The 18,046-nt window shown below is 38.1% G+C and overlaps 1 protein-coding gene across 1 annotated transcript in view; it reads left to right on the plus strand.

Annotated features, from left to right (window-relative positions):
• Positions 1 to 14,456, plus strand: part of LOC124166670 (46 kDa FK506-binding nuclear protein) — a 30,074-nt gene extending 15,618 nt beyond the window's left edge. The window contains exons 8-11 of the mRNA XM_046544304.1: positions 2,719 to 2,800; positions 9,500 to 9,609; positions 12,028 to 12,206; positions 14,092 to 14,456. Coding sequence (XP_046400260.1) covers positions 2,719 to 2,800; positions 9,500 to 9,609; positions 12,028 to 12,206; positions 14,092 to 14,173 — 453 coding nt within the window. The 3' untranslated portion in view covers positions 14,174 to 14,456. The remainder of the gene's footprint in view (positions 1 to 2,718; positions 2,801 to 9,499; positions 9,610 to 12,027; positions 12,207 to 14,091) is intronic.
• The last annotated feature ends 3,590 nt before the right edge of the window (positions 14,457 to 18,046 follow it).

Consider the following 18,046-nt stretch of genomic DNA (forward strand, 5'->3'; position numbering starts at 1 on the left):
AGAGGCACTTACAATTTGTCAGATAAAATCCAGTTCTGTTGAACATTAAACCTTTTCACTTAACAGAGTTTAGCTAATCGCTATTCAAAGTCCAACCAAATTTTATTAAAAGCTGCCGAGAAACAAGGTGAGTCGGAGTCAAGGTGATCAGTGCGCCGCGTAAGCAACTTCTCCAGGGCTCCATTCGACCTGCATGAGGCCGCGGAAATATAACAACGAATCTGGTGTTATCGTCGAGTTGAATCACCATCGACTTGTAGGCATACCAGAATTAAGATTCTGCTTTTTTGGATGACCTCGAAATCCAAAATGTGCACACAGGAGGCTTTTTAAAGGCTCATAAATCCCTCGTTTCGCCGAGGCAACAGAAAATGTTAAGTTGCCAAAATCCCAGAAAACCTCCCTTTTACTAGATATTCGGTAGTTTAGATTTCGGGATTAGCCATCTTATGCTGTCTCTTCATTTCACTCATCTTTATTAATGCAATGATTTTTCGAGTACCTACTTACACCTTTTCTTATTATATTAGAAATGCTAGTCACCTACATGTCACTTTTACATAAATAATTTTAAAGTTTCATCAAGACCTCTGAAATATGCATTAAACTGGAATCACTAATGTCCATAATAATATTCCGTGTGGGAATGCTTTTAAGTTGATGTATATTATAATTTTCTTAAAATATTTCATTACAACAACAGTCATCCTCTCATTACTTATTTTTACTATCCATTTTTTTAGCTGATTCCTGAAAAGTATTATCCAACCTTCATTGGGCAGAGAACATTTAATAAATGAATTTTTGCTGCATGCAGCACCTTTCAGTTACTTCAAATAATATTTTTTAATTCATAAAAAGCTATTCCAATCATTACATACCCTAAAACCTGAAAGAAATGGCAAGTCCTCATTTAGTGTTTTAAATTTTGTCCCCCCTGAAAAACCTTAATCAGGATTCTACTGTAGTTGTTTATATTTTTGACATTTCACAAACAGTGTATATTGTATATTCTTTGTATTGTAAACATTTGTCTACCATTTTTTAATATGCTTGCATTGACGTTATCGAGGGGTTAGGGGGAAGAGGGGACTTTTTAGTCTCAACCTCGCCGGAATAAAGGCATTTTATTATTATTACAGTAAAACCTCTTTACATCGTAATGGAGGGGGCCAAAATTTGGGCAATTTGATGTATGGAGGTTCACTGTAGAGAGATTTTAGTGATATGCACCAATTTTTCATATCCTTTGGAAATGAAAGGCACTACTGTCTTTTAAACCATTATATTTCTGCATTTAAATAAACATTCATGCATTAGTGAACATATATTTATTATTTAATGACAACACAAGTTAAGTGAGCGCTATCGAGTGATTTTTACCATGATTCGAGAGAAAATGATGTGATCTCTCTTAATTCAACAGTCACTTTAAATGATTAGGATAGTTGGATATCTTTTTTTTTATTTAGTTAGGTATACTCTCATACGGAACAAAATGGCCATAACTAATGGTTTACGTGAAAATTACAGAATATGAAAGGTGTAAAAGAAAAAAAAATAAGCGTGAAACATTTATCCCTGAAAATGTCATTCCATGTACGTAATCGCGGCTGCATTTGCTTGTCTGGTTGTCTTGGAACAATTTGCAGAGGTAGTTAGGCAGTCTCGGGGGTGTCTCCTTGGTATGATAAGTGGAGGTTTTACGATATAAAGAGGTTCACTATAAAGAGGTTTGCCAATAAATTTACATGTAAATCTGACGGGACCATAAGGGTGGTATGAAGTATGGAGGTTTATGATGTAAAGAGGTTCACTACAGAGAGGTTTTACTGTATTATGTTCACCTCTTGAGGTACTGATGCAACAGAACAGTACTTACAAGTTAGAAACGCACCCCCATGAGGGGTGCCCCCATTTACAGCTTCAATTTCTGGGGAAAAGAGGTGCATCTCTTACATGAGTTCATGCTGTATTCATGAAATTTATCAAATTAATGTTCTAAGACATTAATATACAATTATGATAAACAGTTAGGAGGTCAATGGCCATCACTGCAAATCCCATAAACTGTGACATGTTTGCTGGATGTAGCATTAGGCCAATAATGACGCAAACCTTCATTTTGGAGATAAGCAATATTTTCAAGTTAACTTCAAATGCTGACATTTTTAACATTCAAGGGTGTTAAATGCATGTGACTGGCCTGTGGGAGATCTTAACCAATTGTATCATTTTTCACACCCCCCATTTAGATGATTAATTCAAGAAAAACCTTCATTTATTGTCCAACAGCTTAATTCAGGAAAATCAAGATGTGTTGAATGATAAAGTTTCTTTTGCCAAGATTGTTGCTAGTAATTTCCGCAAAGTATCGCCTTCATTAATGAATTTAGTTGTATAGAAAGGTGAGGATGAAGGCTGTAAATGGGAGAAGGTGGAACGACTCATGCAGTCGCCAGGGTTCTCCACCGCATTTCATATATCACTTCTCAAATTCGACCAGTGAAACTGTATTTTCAGGTATTGATTTAGTGGATAATGTAACTTCTTGATTCCATGTTCATTTATAATTTGACTGAAACAATTTTCTTCGTGCTGTTCAATTCTTTTCGTCAGTACTTCATAGCTTGTGGTATTCAAGTAATCCATCCCTAATAATATGCATATGTTAGTGAGGGAGTTGTTTGCTGATGTCAGTCTCTTGTTTTGTTTCAGGGAACACCCACACTGTCTGCTAAGAAGAAGAAGCAGTTGAAGGAGGGTGGTGGAACAACTCCAAATCAACCGAAAGCAAAAGGTACTCCCAAGTCGAATTTTATTAAGCAAAATGCTTAAGCATTCCTCCTGTCAATGTAATCCTAGCCTTTTGTAATATTTTATAACTTCCTTGATTTTTATTCCTACTCCTTTTTTTTGTAATAAATGTCTTTGCTAAGTTATTTCATTTTTTATTTGGAATCTTTAACCCTTGTCTGTATATGCACCTGGGTACCCAAATTATGGAAAAAGTTCGTCTCTCCGGCAATATTTTGGCTTTGGCCTTGGAGTCAGGTTCTCCTAAACTTTTATTTCTACGCTTCAAGCTAAAATTAACATTTGTTTGCATTGAACATGACTTAGATCTTACATATGATAAAAATTAATCATTTACACAAAGGTCAATTAATCTTGAATTAAAATATGAATGATAGGGTAAGAATATCTAAAGCAGTTTTATCTGCTCTATGCTTGTATACTCACATTTTTCTGCTGTTAATTTTTTCCTGTGGTTACCTTATTTTTATCATGCTGCAAAGGCAACAATACCTAGAAAACTTCAACAATAGCTCTTGCATTATTCCTTTTAGGAGTGTCAGTTGAGGTGTTGGTTCGTAATGGTTACAGTGGTGTAGAAGGTACTGGTTGTAGATTGATGTATCAGATTTCCTCATGTAAGTAGTCCTACTATTAGTGTGGGCACGTTGCTGGGGAAATGGAAGGTTAGAGGAAAACATGCTATAGTCATCCCAGAGCACTTACAATCAAACATGTAGTAAATCACTTTACCCATAAGGTTAGATGATGACTGCCTTAGTTGTTGCATCTATCACTTCTCCCGTTCTTGCTGTTCTTGGGCCCACATGCCCTTGTATGCTTGGTTCCAAAGCACTTTTTTTTCGTTATTTGGACATGCAAGCTCTCATGGCATCCAGTTGGTGGTGTTGGGCATAGGCAAAGGTGCTTTTGAGTGTCAGTGAAGGTGGAGAGGGGTGAAGGAAGGGGATGTCAGCTGCCTACCACACAACCAATATATATTAACAATTATTCTAAACAAAGTAGTGCACACCTCCATTGTCACCTGAAGCAGCCTTTCTTGTCAATGTAAGGCTTCCTTTCTCAATTAGTATAAGAGAATGAAGGGTCCTTCCGTTTGGTTTAGATCACAATCATCTTCTCTCATGAAATTTTACTCTCCATTACCAAATTTTCATGATCCTACTGCCATGGGAAGGATTAATTTGAATGATGTGCGGGAAATATATTTGCCTCAGATGTATTGATGACACAAACTGCGCAATCCAGGTTTTTACTACCCTAGGAATTATTTTGGGTGATGTTTGAGAGTTGTTAGAGGGCCCCGTATCCTTGATGTGAGAAACTATAAATTAGTTGTATGTGCAAAATTTTCAGTTTACATCATATGAAAGTTTGGAGAAGAATTAAAACATTTGACATTTGAAGAGTGAGGGTTTTAAACATCCCTTAATGATTTTCAATACTCACATATACAATTAAATTTTAATGTTTCCTCCTATAGTGACATGCACTTTTTGAGGTGATTTTTAATCTGTGAACTTTGTAAAATATTATTCATTGCAATTTCAGTGTTTGCTTACCTGCGCACCTTAATTTATTTCAAAAGTGTAAATTACCTTGTTTTCTAGTTGGTCATACTCTGTGGAATACTCAGCAAATTCTTTATTTAAAAATCAAACAAATTTTAATTTTGAAAATAAGCCATACAATCTATAGCAGGTTTATCTAAGTGTTCCCGTGGTAAATACTTTGCATCAATATAAATTATTTTCAATTGCAGTTTTCTCTGAATTGTGCATGGCTCAACTTATATAAAATGAAATATGCATAATGTCTTGTGAGTACTAAACAATTCTTGGCATGGCATTGGTGTAAGATGCTCTATATTGTGGTCAGTTCCTATTTGGGTACCGGGTATGATTGTCAGAAAATTTCGGTATACATGCAAGGGTTAATGTTCCTCTAGTTATTCTGATTTTTCAATTAAACATTTGAATTTGGACAATTTCTAGAGATGTTGAAGCCTTGTGTTTTGTTGAAGGGGAATATTACAATTATGGCTTTGGGTTTTTATGGAAAATTTTTTTGGGTTTTTACCTTTTGGAAGTCGCGTAATTCATCGCTCTATCTCGCACTTGTCATTATTTGCTGATAGTCATTTCTTCCATCCCATTGTGTCCCGTAAAAGAGTGGAAAGAGTTCCAGTCCTCACTTTGCATGCGCCTTCACACTACAATGCTTGTCCTACTTATGAATCATTTTGTTTAAAATTGCTCGTAGAGGTTATGTTACAGCATTTCAGCCATGGAAAATTTTGGGGCAAAATACTTGAGGCACATATTGTGACTCTTCCCAACAATCTTCGGGGGAATCTCAACATCGTAGGATAATAACCACGTCAGAAGTATCTACATCGTAGATCTCACAAAACCACTCTCGACCCTCCATTCGCACATGCCTGTTACGGTTTTGTAATTCCTGAGATCACACTGACCATAATTCATTGTCTTCAAAGGAAAATATCAAGTTACACAAGAACAATTGAAGTGTTTCATCCCTACCCCTGTCTCACCACTGACCTTTTTTGGCCTACGTGCTTCAAAACTCTGTTTCTGGGGGACAAATGCTAGGTGACTGACTTTTTGGGCCCAAAGATGTCTCGATAACTTTGGCAATTGGATGATATGCACAAGATTGAAAAAAGAGTGAAATGAAACTCAACTCATTTCTGATGATATTTTATTTTTTTTTTTAGCTCTAATTGATCGCCACCAACTTATCTAGTTACAAATAGACTATCCTAATATTCTACATCGTTGAACCAATTATTTTTCCAAAGAAAATTTTCAAAGATACAAGCACATCTTTAGCCCGACAAATAAGAGGGGACGGAGTAACAGCAATTATCACATAGCTTGCCTGGCTTCGCTTTGAAGGCAATGATGTCACAAAATATCAGGATCTGACGAGTTTGTCCTTGACTTCCTCATTCGTAGCCTTCGTTGCTTGAAAGACAGAGGGTTTGTGCTCCTACCCCCCACGTCTCCTTTATGTCCTTCTGCTACCTACCCCTACCTCTCAAGATCACTGAATGGTCGTCTCGTTCTGTTCCGGCACCTTGTCTTACTGTTCTCTACCTGTACATACTTCCGTATTATGCCAATATCATTCAAAACATTGCCAATTATGTCACTGATTGCTCGGTTGCAATTTAATTTAATGATATATTGACAAAGTATTTCATTTCATTGTGTGGAAATATTTTTAGTGAGATAAGGAGAGCTCAAGGCATACCATGTGCATGCATTCTGGTGTGAAACTATCATGAAGTGCAAAATCCACCTCACTACAACTGAAGCATTTGCGGGTGAAACAAGCTAGCATGCGTTGAGGAAGTGACAAAATTGGGGGGATATGTGTGTGAGGAAAATTAGAATACTGTCAAATAATTTGAAAGCTTATAAAAATGATTTTTAATGAGCTAAAATATTGAAGTGTGTATCTAATCTAATCTAAATCTAAATAGCATTCCTTTGATCACATGTACCCAGATGAAACTGGAATAATTACAGTGGAACCTCGTTTAAGCGAGTACGGGCTATAACGACACCCCCGCTATTACGAGAGAAAGCCGATGCACCGTCAATTGACCCTATAATAAGCGTGTTAAAAAATTCGTTTTTACGAGACCCTTTCGGTGTTGGCTCTCGCCATAGCGAGGGTTTCACCGCCGGAAGACTTTCATGAAGACTCCTTAACCTCTGTAATTGCTAGCGATCTGTTAGAAATGAAGTTAATGGAGTGCTCAGTCTCAAATGTATGTGGTAAACTGTCGTTCGATAAATATAATGATGACGAAACAATGCTTTGCATGATTTTTATTCAGTGCGGCGCTTATAAATTGTTCGAATAGTTGGTCATTATTTGAGTAAGGAAATTTAGTGATGCAAAAAAACATCGCCTTTCGTCTGGATTTATGCTTACGTTTATCGGATAGATGTTTATCTGTCGCCGCACCACTCCTGTTCCTGTATATCTGTTCGCAACAGGTATATTGGCTATTATTTGCTCCACCTCCTGTAAAGCGACAATTCGCTATAGCGAGTGTTTATTAGTGCACCGTGGGGTGTCGTTATATCGAGGTTTCACTGTACTTCGGTTTATAGCGGGCGAGGAAAAATGCATTTGGATCTGAAAATATATGAAGATCCATCACCTGAAATCAAGTATCGGATCCGGATGCGAAAATAATCCTGGATCCTTTTTTGGGTCCATCCCTTGTTGTGATCATTACAAAGTGGAAGGGGGTAACTTATTTAAGGTAATTCAGCATTTCCTCATTTGCACTTGGGCGGAATGAATTGCGGCACACAAACACTACAGTTGATGGTGATTGAAACAGCTGCAAATGCAGTTATATTTTTGGTAATAAGTATGGATGGATAGAGCATAATGCAAACTTTTTTGGGTGTTATGTATACGCATGTCTTTAGACCATTGCAACAGTGTCCAAGTGGGCTTTAGGTCTAGGAAATGTTACATCAAGGTTAGGATTGGATGGGGGACAATTGTGTGAATTGAAAAAAACTTGCAGAAGTGCAAGGGTGCTGATTAGGTTTGGATTGGAGTGAGTTTGTTGTCCTCTTCAGTCGACTGAAACCCTATCCTATGGCTATGGTACTGGGCAAAGAACATGGTCATCCAATATGAAAGTTTTATGCCCTATTTGTAGAAGCCAGGCACTCCACGAAAAAATTATCCTATCATCAGTGCAGGAACCTAGGTACTCCTTAAGAAAGAAACTGATGGCTTGCAGATAAGCTTATGAGACATTGCAATCTCTTCAGAAGGCAGTTACATATATTCACTCTCACATTTACTCTTCCATGCCAAACACAAGTGTCCTCCAAAGTCTCACTCATCTGAAAGGGATAGTGTGTTGTGGTCTTTCATTTTTTTGCTTTGTGAGGTCTGGATTTCCATATGCCACCCCAGGTTACAAAATTCAGAACCATACACTTGCCAATGAATTTTTCATGTGGCATACAGATTTACACAAGAGGCATGCTAGTGGTTGCAAAAGCAAGTTTCTCTACTGCTGCCATTGGGTGTGTCGAGTGGCTGAATACAGATCTCTCCATCTGATCCTATGCCGATGGGGCTACTTTCAACGATCCTTCGTGCTGGTCTGCTGGTGGTTAGCTAAGATGAAATCCATTGAACAGGCTGTCACCCAGCTCAGTTTGTCACACGCAGTGGGAAAATATGGAAATATTTGTGAATTAACTAATCGTGTTAGGTTTTTCTCTTCTCACTTGCATACTTTCTCTGGAAGCCGAGCTCAGTATTCTCAGTTGGAGGTGATTAGGTCACAGCTGGGTCATCTAGTGGTTCTAGGACTACACCAGGGTTAATACAGGTCAGAGAAAAGTCAAAGTATTTGAAATGGGTTTGGGAAAATATGTCTTGATATGTAAATCAAAATAATTACCACTCGGGCAGCTGGTTGTGGGCTAGCTTTTTTGCAAAAGATATGCTATATTTGCCGTAGGAAATAGATAAGTTCTATTAGATGAATGAACCTTTTATATTTTTGTTTTAGGAAAATTAGGGATCTGTAAGAAATGACTGTGACAAAGTATGACCGTCTTGAATAGAAGACAGAGCTGGTGACTTGACTGTTAACTGTTCTGCAGCCAAGCTACCCACAGGCGGGACCACTGCAAATGATTAACAAGTGTTGCAGTTGATCAACTGGCATAATGGGATTGAATAGCATTATTTATATTTAATCACTAAATATTTATTTTGTTTTCTTACCTCCAATAAATGCTAGAAGAAAATCACTGTTCTGCACTCAGCTTCACCATATTTTTCACTCTGAAACTCCAGTTGCATTGCGAGCTACTCAGATTAGCCTGTAAGAACTACTATGTCCCTGGTAGAGTTGATTATCAGGTGAAGGTGTCAGTGATTGGCTGAGCTGTGAAAAAATGTAATGGTCTGTTTAAAAAGAGTGGGTAAAAGTTGGAGGAAATGAAAATTTTTGCCAGGAAATTGGTAATCAAGAATCTTGTAACAACCTTATCTGATTTCACTATCACCCATAAATTTAAGATATTGTCATAGTTTTTGGAATCGAGGTGAAGTGTGAAGAATGCTCTATTTTCTGACCCCAACCAGCTCTTAAAAGTGGGTTAGAGGCATGCCCGTAATTGATTTTAAACTGTGACAAAGGATAACACACTTGAGCTTCCTGGTGATCTAACTTTGTGTTTAAGTTCACCATTTATTTGATTAATGGTTGAGAACTGAATAAATTCGGCAATTATAGACACAAACAGATCCAAGAGATTTTCCATATTTACAGAATGCCATAACTTGGTAACTGCCTGTATTTAAATCTTTCTTTCTTTTTTAAATTTTAACATGTATATACTGACTTGGATACAGAGGTACGTACCTGGGTTGTCATTGCATGGGCATCCTTAATTGCGAAACTTAGAAACCTTCTGGTCCATTTGTCTTAACGATTGACATCTGAGAGGCATGCTTGGTGCGTAAATGCACCCTTCAAAAGAATGTTCACCATTTATTTGTTCTCGTCCTTAGCCCCAGTTGGTCTCTCCGTAAGCAATATTTGGTTGGTGGATGCAAACCTTGCCAATCAGGTCCTCTCTTTTCACGTTTGACTTTGTAGGCGAGTCAACGCCGAAAGCAGAGGAAATGCAGAAGAAGACACTGCCGGGAGGTGTTGCCATCGAGGATCTTAAGATTGGGAATGGGCCCGCGGCCAAGCCTGGCCGAATGGTAAGTGGTAGCTGTGTAGCATTCTTTGGTTGTATACCTACATGCTGAGAAGCAAAAAAATATCAGGGGCACTGTTAGTGTGCGTGTGTGTTTTCATTACGATGATCATCAGCAGTCAATCATGCATGTAACAACGCTTTCCAATCGAGAGTGTCATTTCATTTTCCTCTCTTTTGAAATTATTTAATTGAATATTTAAAAGAGTCAGAATGTGGAATTTTGATAATCTGGAATCTTGTCACAACCCCGTCCAATTTCACTATCAGCCGTAAATTTAAGATATATTTAAGATGTATATCTGTTCAACTTTTTGTCTAAAGGGAAAATTCAGCTAAACTTTTCCCCTAAAGGGAAAAATCAGCTAAATTCTTTAAAGTGAAAAATCAGCTTAACTTTTAATCTCCTGTCACAAAACATATTTATTGCTTATTGTGTATGATATAAGTCAATAAAGTTGTAATTTTTGGAATAGCTGTGTGAAAGGGAAAAATTCTCTGCCATTTAAGGTGTTCAAATTTTCAAAGCACCTTGTCGCTGGCTCAATAAATCTCAAAAACTCCCCCGAGGAAGTAAATGCCTAGGTAGAAAACCTGTTCGAATTTTGCAGGTCTTGGTTTGTATCGTCGCCTAGGCAAAAGAGTTTTCCTCTGTGGAGTGCACTTTTGGGTGGCTATGAAAAATATGTTGCTGGCTTGTCGCTGTTGTATTCTTTTGTCTAGTGCCTGCCTGATGGCTGGTGATGGTGATCCTCTGCAAAGCCTGTCATTGTGAAGTTTCTAATGTCTCAGGCATTACTTCATAGAATTTACATATCATTTTAAACAGTATGAATGAATTTTTTTTCTTGGAAATATTCCTAAACTCATGTGGAAAAATTTATTCTTTTTATTTACTATTATTAAAAAAAATAGTTACAGTTATTTCCATTAGCAGTTATGGATTTGTCACAATAGGGTGGTTTCCTATTATTTTTTTATTGCCTAAATCGAAAGATTATTACTCCTGTAGGACGTATCTCACACTTTTAGATTTTTAAATGACGATATCTTTTTTCGCGATTAAATGAAAAGTGAAAATTTTCAAGCGTGCGAAAACGCGACGCGTAAGTATGAATGTCGGGAAATCTCTCCGTGTGACGTATTTCTGGTTACTGCTGCCGCCCTGTGAGGTGACCTTGAGGCGAGTTGAGCGCTGATACGACGCAGGCTGCTAGCCGGTAGCTGAGTACCCTGCTGGCTGGTAGCGCTTGGCTTAAATAAGGATTATTAATACCTTATCAAATGAAGAAAACTTTCCGACCCTAGCCACTTTTAATAAGTGATTATTAAGACATGTTTCCCTGAGCTCTGTGCCTCATGCATGCATTGGTAACCTCAGACGATGTATAGCTCCTATCTTCTCGTATAGAAACCAGGTCCCTGTGACGTCACGTGGAGTGGCATCGCATGGGCGCCAATCTGGCCCTTTTCAAATGAGGATAAAAATGGACCATTGCCATTAGTCTAAACCGGTATTTCTAAAACGAAATAATTTGTATATTATGAATACAGTAACGAATTGCAATCAATGCCTTTCGTTTTCTTTGATGAAGGAAACTACCCTATTAGCCAAAATTAATGCTCTCATAGGCTCAACACCTCTCAAGTAATTTTCTACTCTGTTGCAAGGAGGTATTTTCATCCATAATCATGATTGAAAAATTCCATAGGATAAAATCTGCATCCATTGTCTTCAGCACATCCTGTTACAGGTATTTTACCCTAGATTATAACAAAGAATTAAAGGATAGAATGATGCACTGAACATGGGGCACTAACTATTGGGAAAAAGGCACCCAGCTGGGGTCCTCTGCACTAGCTCTCCACCAGATGCTGCTTCCCTATGGCAGTATTAAGCGCTAAACCAGAGTCAGTCTTACCTCACGGGCTTTAGTCATCGCATAGGACTGTGATGTCAGTCATTTTTGGTTCATGGTCCTTTTTGACTCTTAATGGGGAAGTGTACTGAATTCGATACTTGCAGAATGTAATCATGGTGTCATGGCAATAATTTTTATGAAAGTAAATTGTTTTCAAAAGAAAACCTTTGTTGGTCTTGTTGAAACACTTCGAAGACAACCCATTTTGTGTCTTTTATGCTCAAAAAACTGCTTTGGCTTTTGCAACTGCCTATGCAATTTTATATTTGGCCATATACTGAGTGGATCTGGAATGGCAGATTACATCGACTTCACCTAGTGCTTAAAGAGTCAAATGCTTAGTTCCATCCATGGAGAACTTACTGCTACAAACAGCACATTCTAATCACATTTGATTTGGGAATGTAGTGTTCGTCCTCCAAATTCGTCCTCCGTTTGAACTCTTTCCTTAGTGTTGCAGGTAATCAAATATTGTATGTTCATTTCCTTTATTTTTTAAGGTTACAGTGTACTATGTAGGCCGATTGAAGCACAACAACAAGCAGTTTGATTCCACGCAACAGGGCCCTGGTTTCAAGTTCCGTTTAGGCAGCAATGAGGTCATCAAGGGTTGGGACCTTGGTGTCTCAGGCATGAAGGTCGGAGGCAAGAGGAAGATCGTGTGCCCACCCAACATGGCGTGAGTATAATAGTCTCTTTTTAAATATATTCACCTGAAAGTAGTGTCCTAAATTCTCAATTAATTCGTGCACTTTATAAAATGTTTTTTTTTTTTACAAAATTTTATAAGTTGTTTACTAAGGTGACCAAGCTCAAATAGAAATATCTGTAACCTTTCCCTTCCTCTATTGATTTTGATTTTCTGGTGCTGTATTGCAAAAATGCAAGTTTCATGGATCTAAGTATATGCATGAATTTCAGTATTTAATTCAAAGAGAAAAATCAAGATCTATTCCCTTTATCTCTGTGTGTGTGTTCGTCAAAAAATCAACAATATGGATTGATGAACTGCATAACCGACTTTTGCACCCTTCAAAACCCATGGTTTGACATGTTGGTTGTCATGATTGCCTGACGTTTAACCCTATGACCTTTGACCCCCATTGTGACCCTCGGAGGTCAAAAAATCTACAATACAGATCTATGAACTGCCTAACCGACTTTGGAACCCTTCAAAACCTATGGTTTGACATGTTGGTTATCATGATTGCCCGACGTTTAACTCTATGACCTTTGACCCCCATTGTGACCATCGAAGGTCAATTAGTGAATAATACGGGTTTTTGAATAATACCAATGACTTGGGCACCATATAAAACCCATGGATCGACACCTTTGTTGATATGCTATTATTTTTGCCACCTTTATGACCTTGATGGTGACCTTACTGGGTCAACAGTTGAATTTTCGTGGATAAAAATGTTATTTTCAGGTTTCTCGTGTCTGAAAACCTAAGAATTGACATCTTGGTCAATGAAATTCAGACTTTTTTCTATCTCGATTTTTTTAAGATCGAAACCCCATAAGGCAAATTCAAATTTTTTGTTTGGACCCACATTGTGAGGTCAAAAGGTCAAAATTGTAAAATTTTGCTTACACTCAACAAAACTTAGGACCTTTTCCCATAAGTGTGCCAATTTTCATGAACATTGCTCGATGCAAAGTTACTAAAATTACAGGTCAAAAATGACACACGACCCTGGGACAGTGTGTTCAGTAAATAATGAGAATTAGTTTTTTGAAAATATATTTATTGGTCTACATTATTTTTGTCGCCTTCAAAATATCCAAATAATATTTTGTTTTACTTGTTGTAGAATAATGTAGGACTTTGTTAACATTTCACACTTTCGTTACACTTTTTTGCTGATCGTTCTATGCTTTGCAATCATTCTTAGATCTATTAACTGACAAAAATTGCAGAGCTCATAAAAACACATTTAACCAATGCGGCTGCCACAGAATTAGTAAACAATGAATACAGATGAAAGTTTTATCATACTTAAGTGAACACAATAAAAAAATATTGACAGCCGGACTCCAAACCCATTAAATTTTTAAAAACCAATAAAATTTTTTGAAAACAAGTTGTACCTTTTTACAGTGGTGTAACTAGGACTTGACTTTAGGGGATTGTCAAAATGGGTCAGACTGAATAGCTCTCCACTCCCGGCAATGCTACAAAATATTTTTCTTTATATGTACTATGAATGTATTTTAGGAAACCATGGCTAAGTGATATTTGCTGCAGAAAGTTAGTAGTGTTTCACTTTTTTACTAAAATGATTTCGAAGCCAAAGTTCTGAGAGGATTTTGCGGGAGTTCTATTCCCCTCATTTCCCCTCCCCCATAGTTATGCCACTGCCGTCCATATTTATCCAAAAATCCCTTTATAGGATTGCTTTTCCATTAGTATTATGTGTGGGAAATTTTAAAAATTGGCCGTGGAAAATTGGTGTGAAACCTGCCATTGTATTCCTATCCACTACCCTGAATGTTCCTGATTTTTTCCTGAGTCATTAGTTCCTGGATCAAATTGTGATGTGTGTGTCATTTCTTTGCAGTTATGGTTCCAAGGGGTCTCCTCCAGTTATTCCACCCAACAGTAGCCTTGTGTTTGAAGTTGAGTTGAAGAACGTCAACTGAGTGAATAGTGAATAAATGAATGAAGTTGTGGGAGATTCACATGGTGCTCCCCATTTCTTGTGCTTTGGTGAGACTGATGACTCAAGTTGTGGTACTAAATAGTGACCCTCAAAAGTTTTCTTTTGAAAGGAGATTCATTCCGGTCATTTTGAGATTCTCAAGTTCATAATGTCGAGAGGAGTGCTTAGTTTACGTCAGGGAAAGAAACGTTTTTTGTTCATTGTGCTGTTTTACTTTTTCAATTTGTGAAGTGTGAATAAATAAAAATGTATGAAGTATCAAACTGTGAGTCAACTGAGGAGTTATTTCATGGACAAGGTGTGCATTCTGCTGCTGGCTCTGCATACCCTCTTTCTTCTTCAATCCAGGGAGAGCAACTAAGCCCGGCAAGTGCACCCTCCCGTGGTATACCGGGCTAAGCCAAGATGGCCGACCCTTGCATATCAGGAAGGCACGGCCCGCGAGGGCTGGTCGGCAGGATTGAAGGCTGAGGGTATCCAGAGCCAGGTCACTTGATGTGACTCACCTTCTTTTATTAGAATTTGCATGTACATAGGTATTAAATCAGGATACAATCGAAATATTATGCCTCTGCCTTTAGAGAGCGAATACAAAGCTGTTGTGTTGTCTATATAAACATTAATTTGCATATTTACAAGTTTCAAGGCATTGATTAAGTCCAAGGCTTTGTGCAGTCCTGTCAGGGCTGTATATGCTTCACATGCCTTGATTGAAGTCATGTCTGGAATACTGAAGGATTGGCTCAAGGCCCACTCTGGAATAACTACACCTCCAGTTGTTAACGTGGCGTCCGTATAGACGTCAATTTCTGAGGTTTGGTTAGGCAGACAGACTTCTTTGGCAAAGAAGTCCGTGTCTAATAAATGGGTCCACCACTGTATATTCCTCTCAAACACTTGTGCCACCAAAAAGGTGGGTAAACGAAGTACCCAGCATACCCATGCTTGATACCCCGCTGCCTTGGGTATGTCCCAGTTACGTAGTTGGGGAATTAAGGGAATCACTTTTTTAATGCGGTTTTGGGAAGATTGTATTAATTGTATAGTGTGCTGCATGGTGTCCATTAACACTCCTAAACATTTAAGTCTGTGTGTATTGATTAATTTTGATTTTGACACATTCACTGTTATACCTTGTTCGTCACATAAGAATTTTGTGATAGTATAGCCACAGAATTGCTGCGGGGAGTATAGTAGTGAATCATCTAAATAACACACCACTCACACGTTGAACTTTTTACTAATTAAAGTTGCACAGTCCTCTGCCCAGCATTGCAGTATAGCTGGGGATAGCGAATGACCCATTGGGAGTTGGGTAAATGTATATGTCTTTTTACCATAACGTATACCATAAAATTTCCAATGCCGGGTATGAATTTGGAGTTGGTAAAAGGCTGCACTTAGATCGGTTTTGGCTATGAAAGTTCCTGCGGGGATATTAGCTAGTGTTCTACCAGGCCCTAATAAGGAGAACTTGGTGGTCTTATAAAATGGGGTCCATGGCAAATAAATCATAGATCATGCGTGCACTGTCAGCTGCTTTGGGGATCAGGAAACATTTAAAGGAACACTTTATGTACCATTCAACAATAATACCGGCTTTTTCTAGGCCATTTAGGTAGATGGTCATTTGTTCACTGCCTCTAGTTTTAAAAGAACAATACGGAGCATGCAACAGCTTGGGCAAGTAGGCCCCCACTCGAGATAATGTAGTGTTAACTGCCTTGGATAGTTGTATGGTTTTATGGGGAGGACCTGCGGGATACTCTCCGGGTTGACTTGGATGGGGGCTTCGGGAATTTCCTCTGGCAGCTCTGCTTCCTTGATCTCGGTGAAAGTGGGTGACGTAGACCGCTGTGGGGGTAGCACCAGAGGGATGAGCCAGTGCCGAGCAACGGACTGGTCGTCATCTTCGTCCTCAGAGTGCGGGTCGTGGTCCGAGTTGATCCCCTCATTCTCGAAGGCTTGGGAGGAGATACTGTGGGTATCTCCGTCGGTTTCTGAATCCGGGAGGGACTCAGCGTTTTCTGGTTCAGCACTGTCGACCCACCTGAGCAAGGCATGTTCATCCACGTCGAGCTCCCGCTCCGGGATGCAAATTTTGGGGCAGTCATCAATGTGATGATCCTCTCCCCCGGCGTTGTCCTCTGCCACGCCGGGGTGCCGGGTGAAAGGGCTGTTGATGTTGTCTGGGTGGCGGGCCTTTCCACGGTCTGGTGAACTGCTGTGACAGCTGGAACCCCTCAGGTAATCTCAGGACGTCGCTGGGGACCCCGGGCGCCAGGCGGAGGGCGTCCGGCCATCCCTTAGTAGCCACCGCAAGCAGGAGATGGCTGTGGTTGTAGGTTGCTTTCTTGTCATCTCCGGGCGGCTCGAGTCCGGAATTCATTTCTGGGCGCAGCGCCTCCCATGGGTCTGCTGGTGGTGGTGCAGGACCCACTGCTGGGGGCTGGATGGCCGCAATATAACTATAATTATAATATAATAACTATAATAATAATTATAACAAGTCTGTATCGTAAATGGTAATATTTTCCAATTTCCGTTGTTGGCCCATATTGTTCAAGCAAGAAAGAAAAAAATCCTTTTTTGCAGCTTTGTATAAAATGAACATTTTTGATGTTATGAAATACCGACGAATAACGCTGTATTGGTCAGTAAACCTGTAACTTTGAATCTCCGATATCTCCAAAAATGTCAATTGAGAAAAAAATGTAGCGATTGTTTTCATAGAATATGTTTTACCATCCAGTATCGTGAAAATTTTATTCAAAAATTTACTACAGAAAAATAAAGTGAACTGATGAAAAACAGTTTCATTTTTGTAATTGTTACAATGTGTTTTTTTACAAGGTTTTTGGTATAAATAATAAGGTTGGCTTTCTTTCAACGTGACTCAGTAATTCTCATTTTTATTCTCTTTCAAAGAATTTTTGTTAAATATCTTAAATTGTGTTATGAGGTACATCGAAAAAAGCCTGTTTGTCTTTTCTGTTGGCCAAGGATTCATTTTAGTTACGGTGATAGTGGTTTTTCCATGATAATTTGTAGAAAAAGTGGGATGGTTTTTCTCATAATACACAAATGTCATTCTACAAATTTATTATTCTATCTCAAACACATTTTTATCACAGTTTCAAAAAGACTCAGGTTTTTTTTTAAAGGGCAAAATATTGCTGTATTTCATATAAAAATATAAAAATTCAGTATATATGAATCTGAAGATAATCATGAAATACTTATTTTATCCTTATTTGTCGTACAAGATATAACATAATTATCTTTTTTTTGAGCTACAATTTATAATTTTATCATAAAAAAATAAATTGCTATAAACTCGATTTCAAGACAAAGTAAAAAAAATGCGAAATGACACTCCAGAATTGAATTTTATTGGTAAAAACACGATTTATGTAAGAAGTAGGAAAACTGCTAAATAACATACCAGAAATGAATTTTATTGCTGAAAACACAAATTCAGTACGAGGTAAAAAAATGCGAAATGACGCATTAGAAAAGAATTTTATTGCTATAAGAACGATTTCAGTACGAAGTAAGAAAAATGCGAAATGACACTCCAGAAATGAAAATATCGCTATGATCACGATCAGTACGAAGAAAGAAATATGCGAAATGACTATCAAGAATTGAATTTTATAGCTTTAATCATTACTTCAATACGAGGTAAAGAAAATGCAAAATGACCCACCAGAATAGAATTTTATTGCTATAAACACGATTTCAGTATGAGGTAAGAAAAATGCGAAATAACTTTCCAGGATTGAATTTTATTGCTATTAACACGATTTCAGTGCAATGTAAGAAAAATGCGAAATGACACTCCAGTTAATAT

Source organism: Ischnura elegans, chromosome 10, assembly GCF_921293095.1.
Source record: "Ischnura elegans chromosome 10, ioIscEleg1.1, whole genome shotgun sequence".
NCBI classification, from domain to species: Eukaryota; Metazoa; Arthropoda; class Insecta; order Odonata; family Coenagrionidae; genus Ischnura; species Ischnura elegans.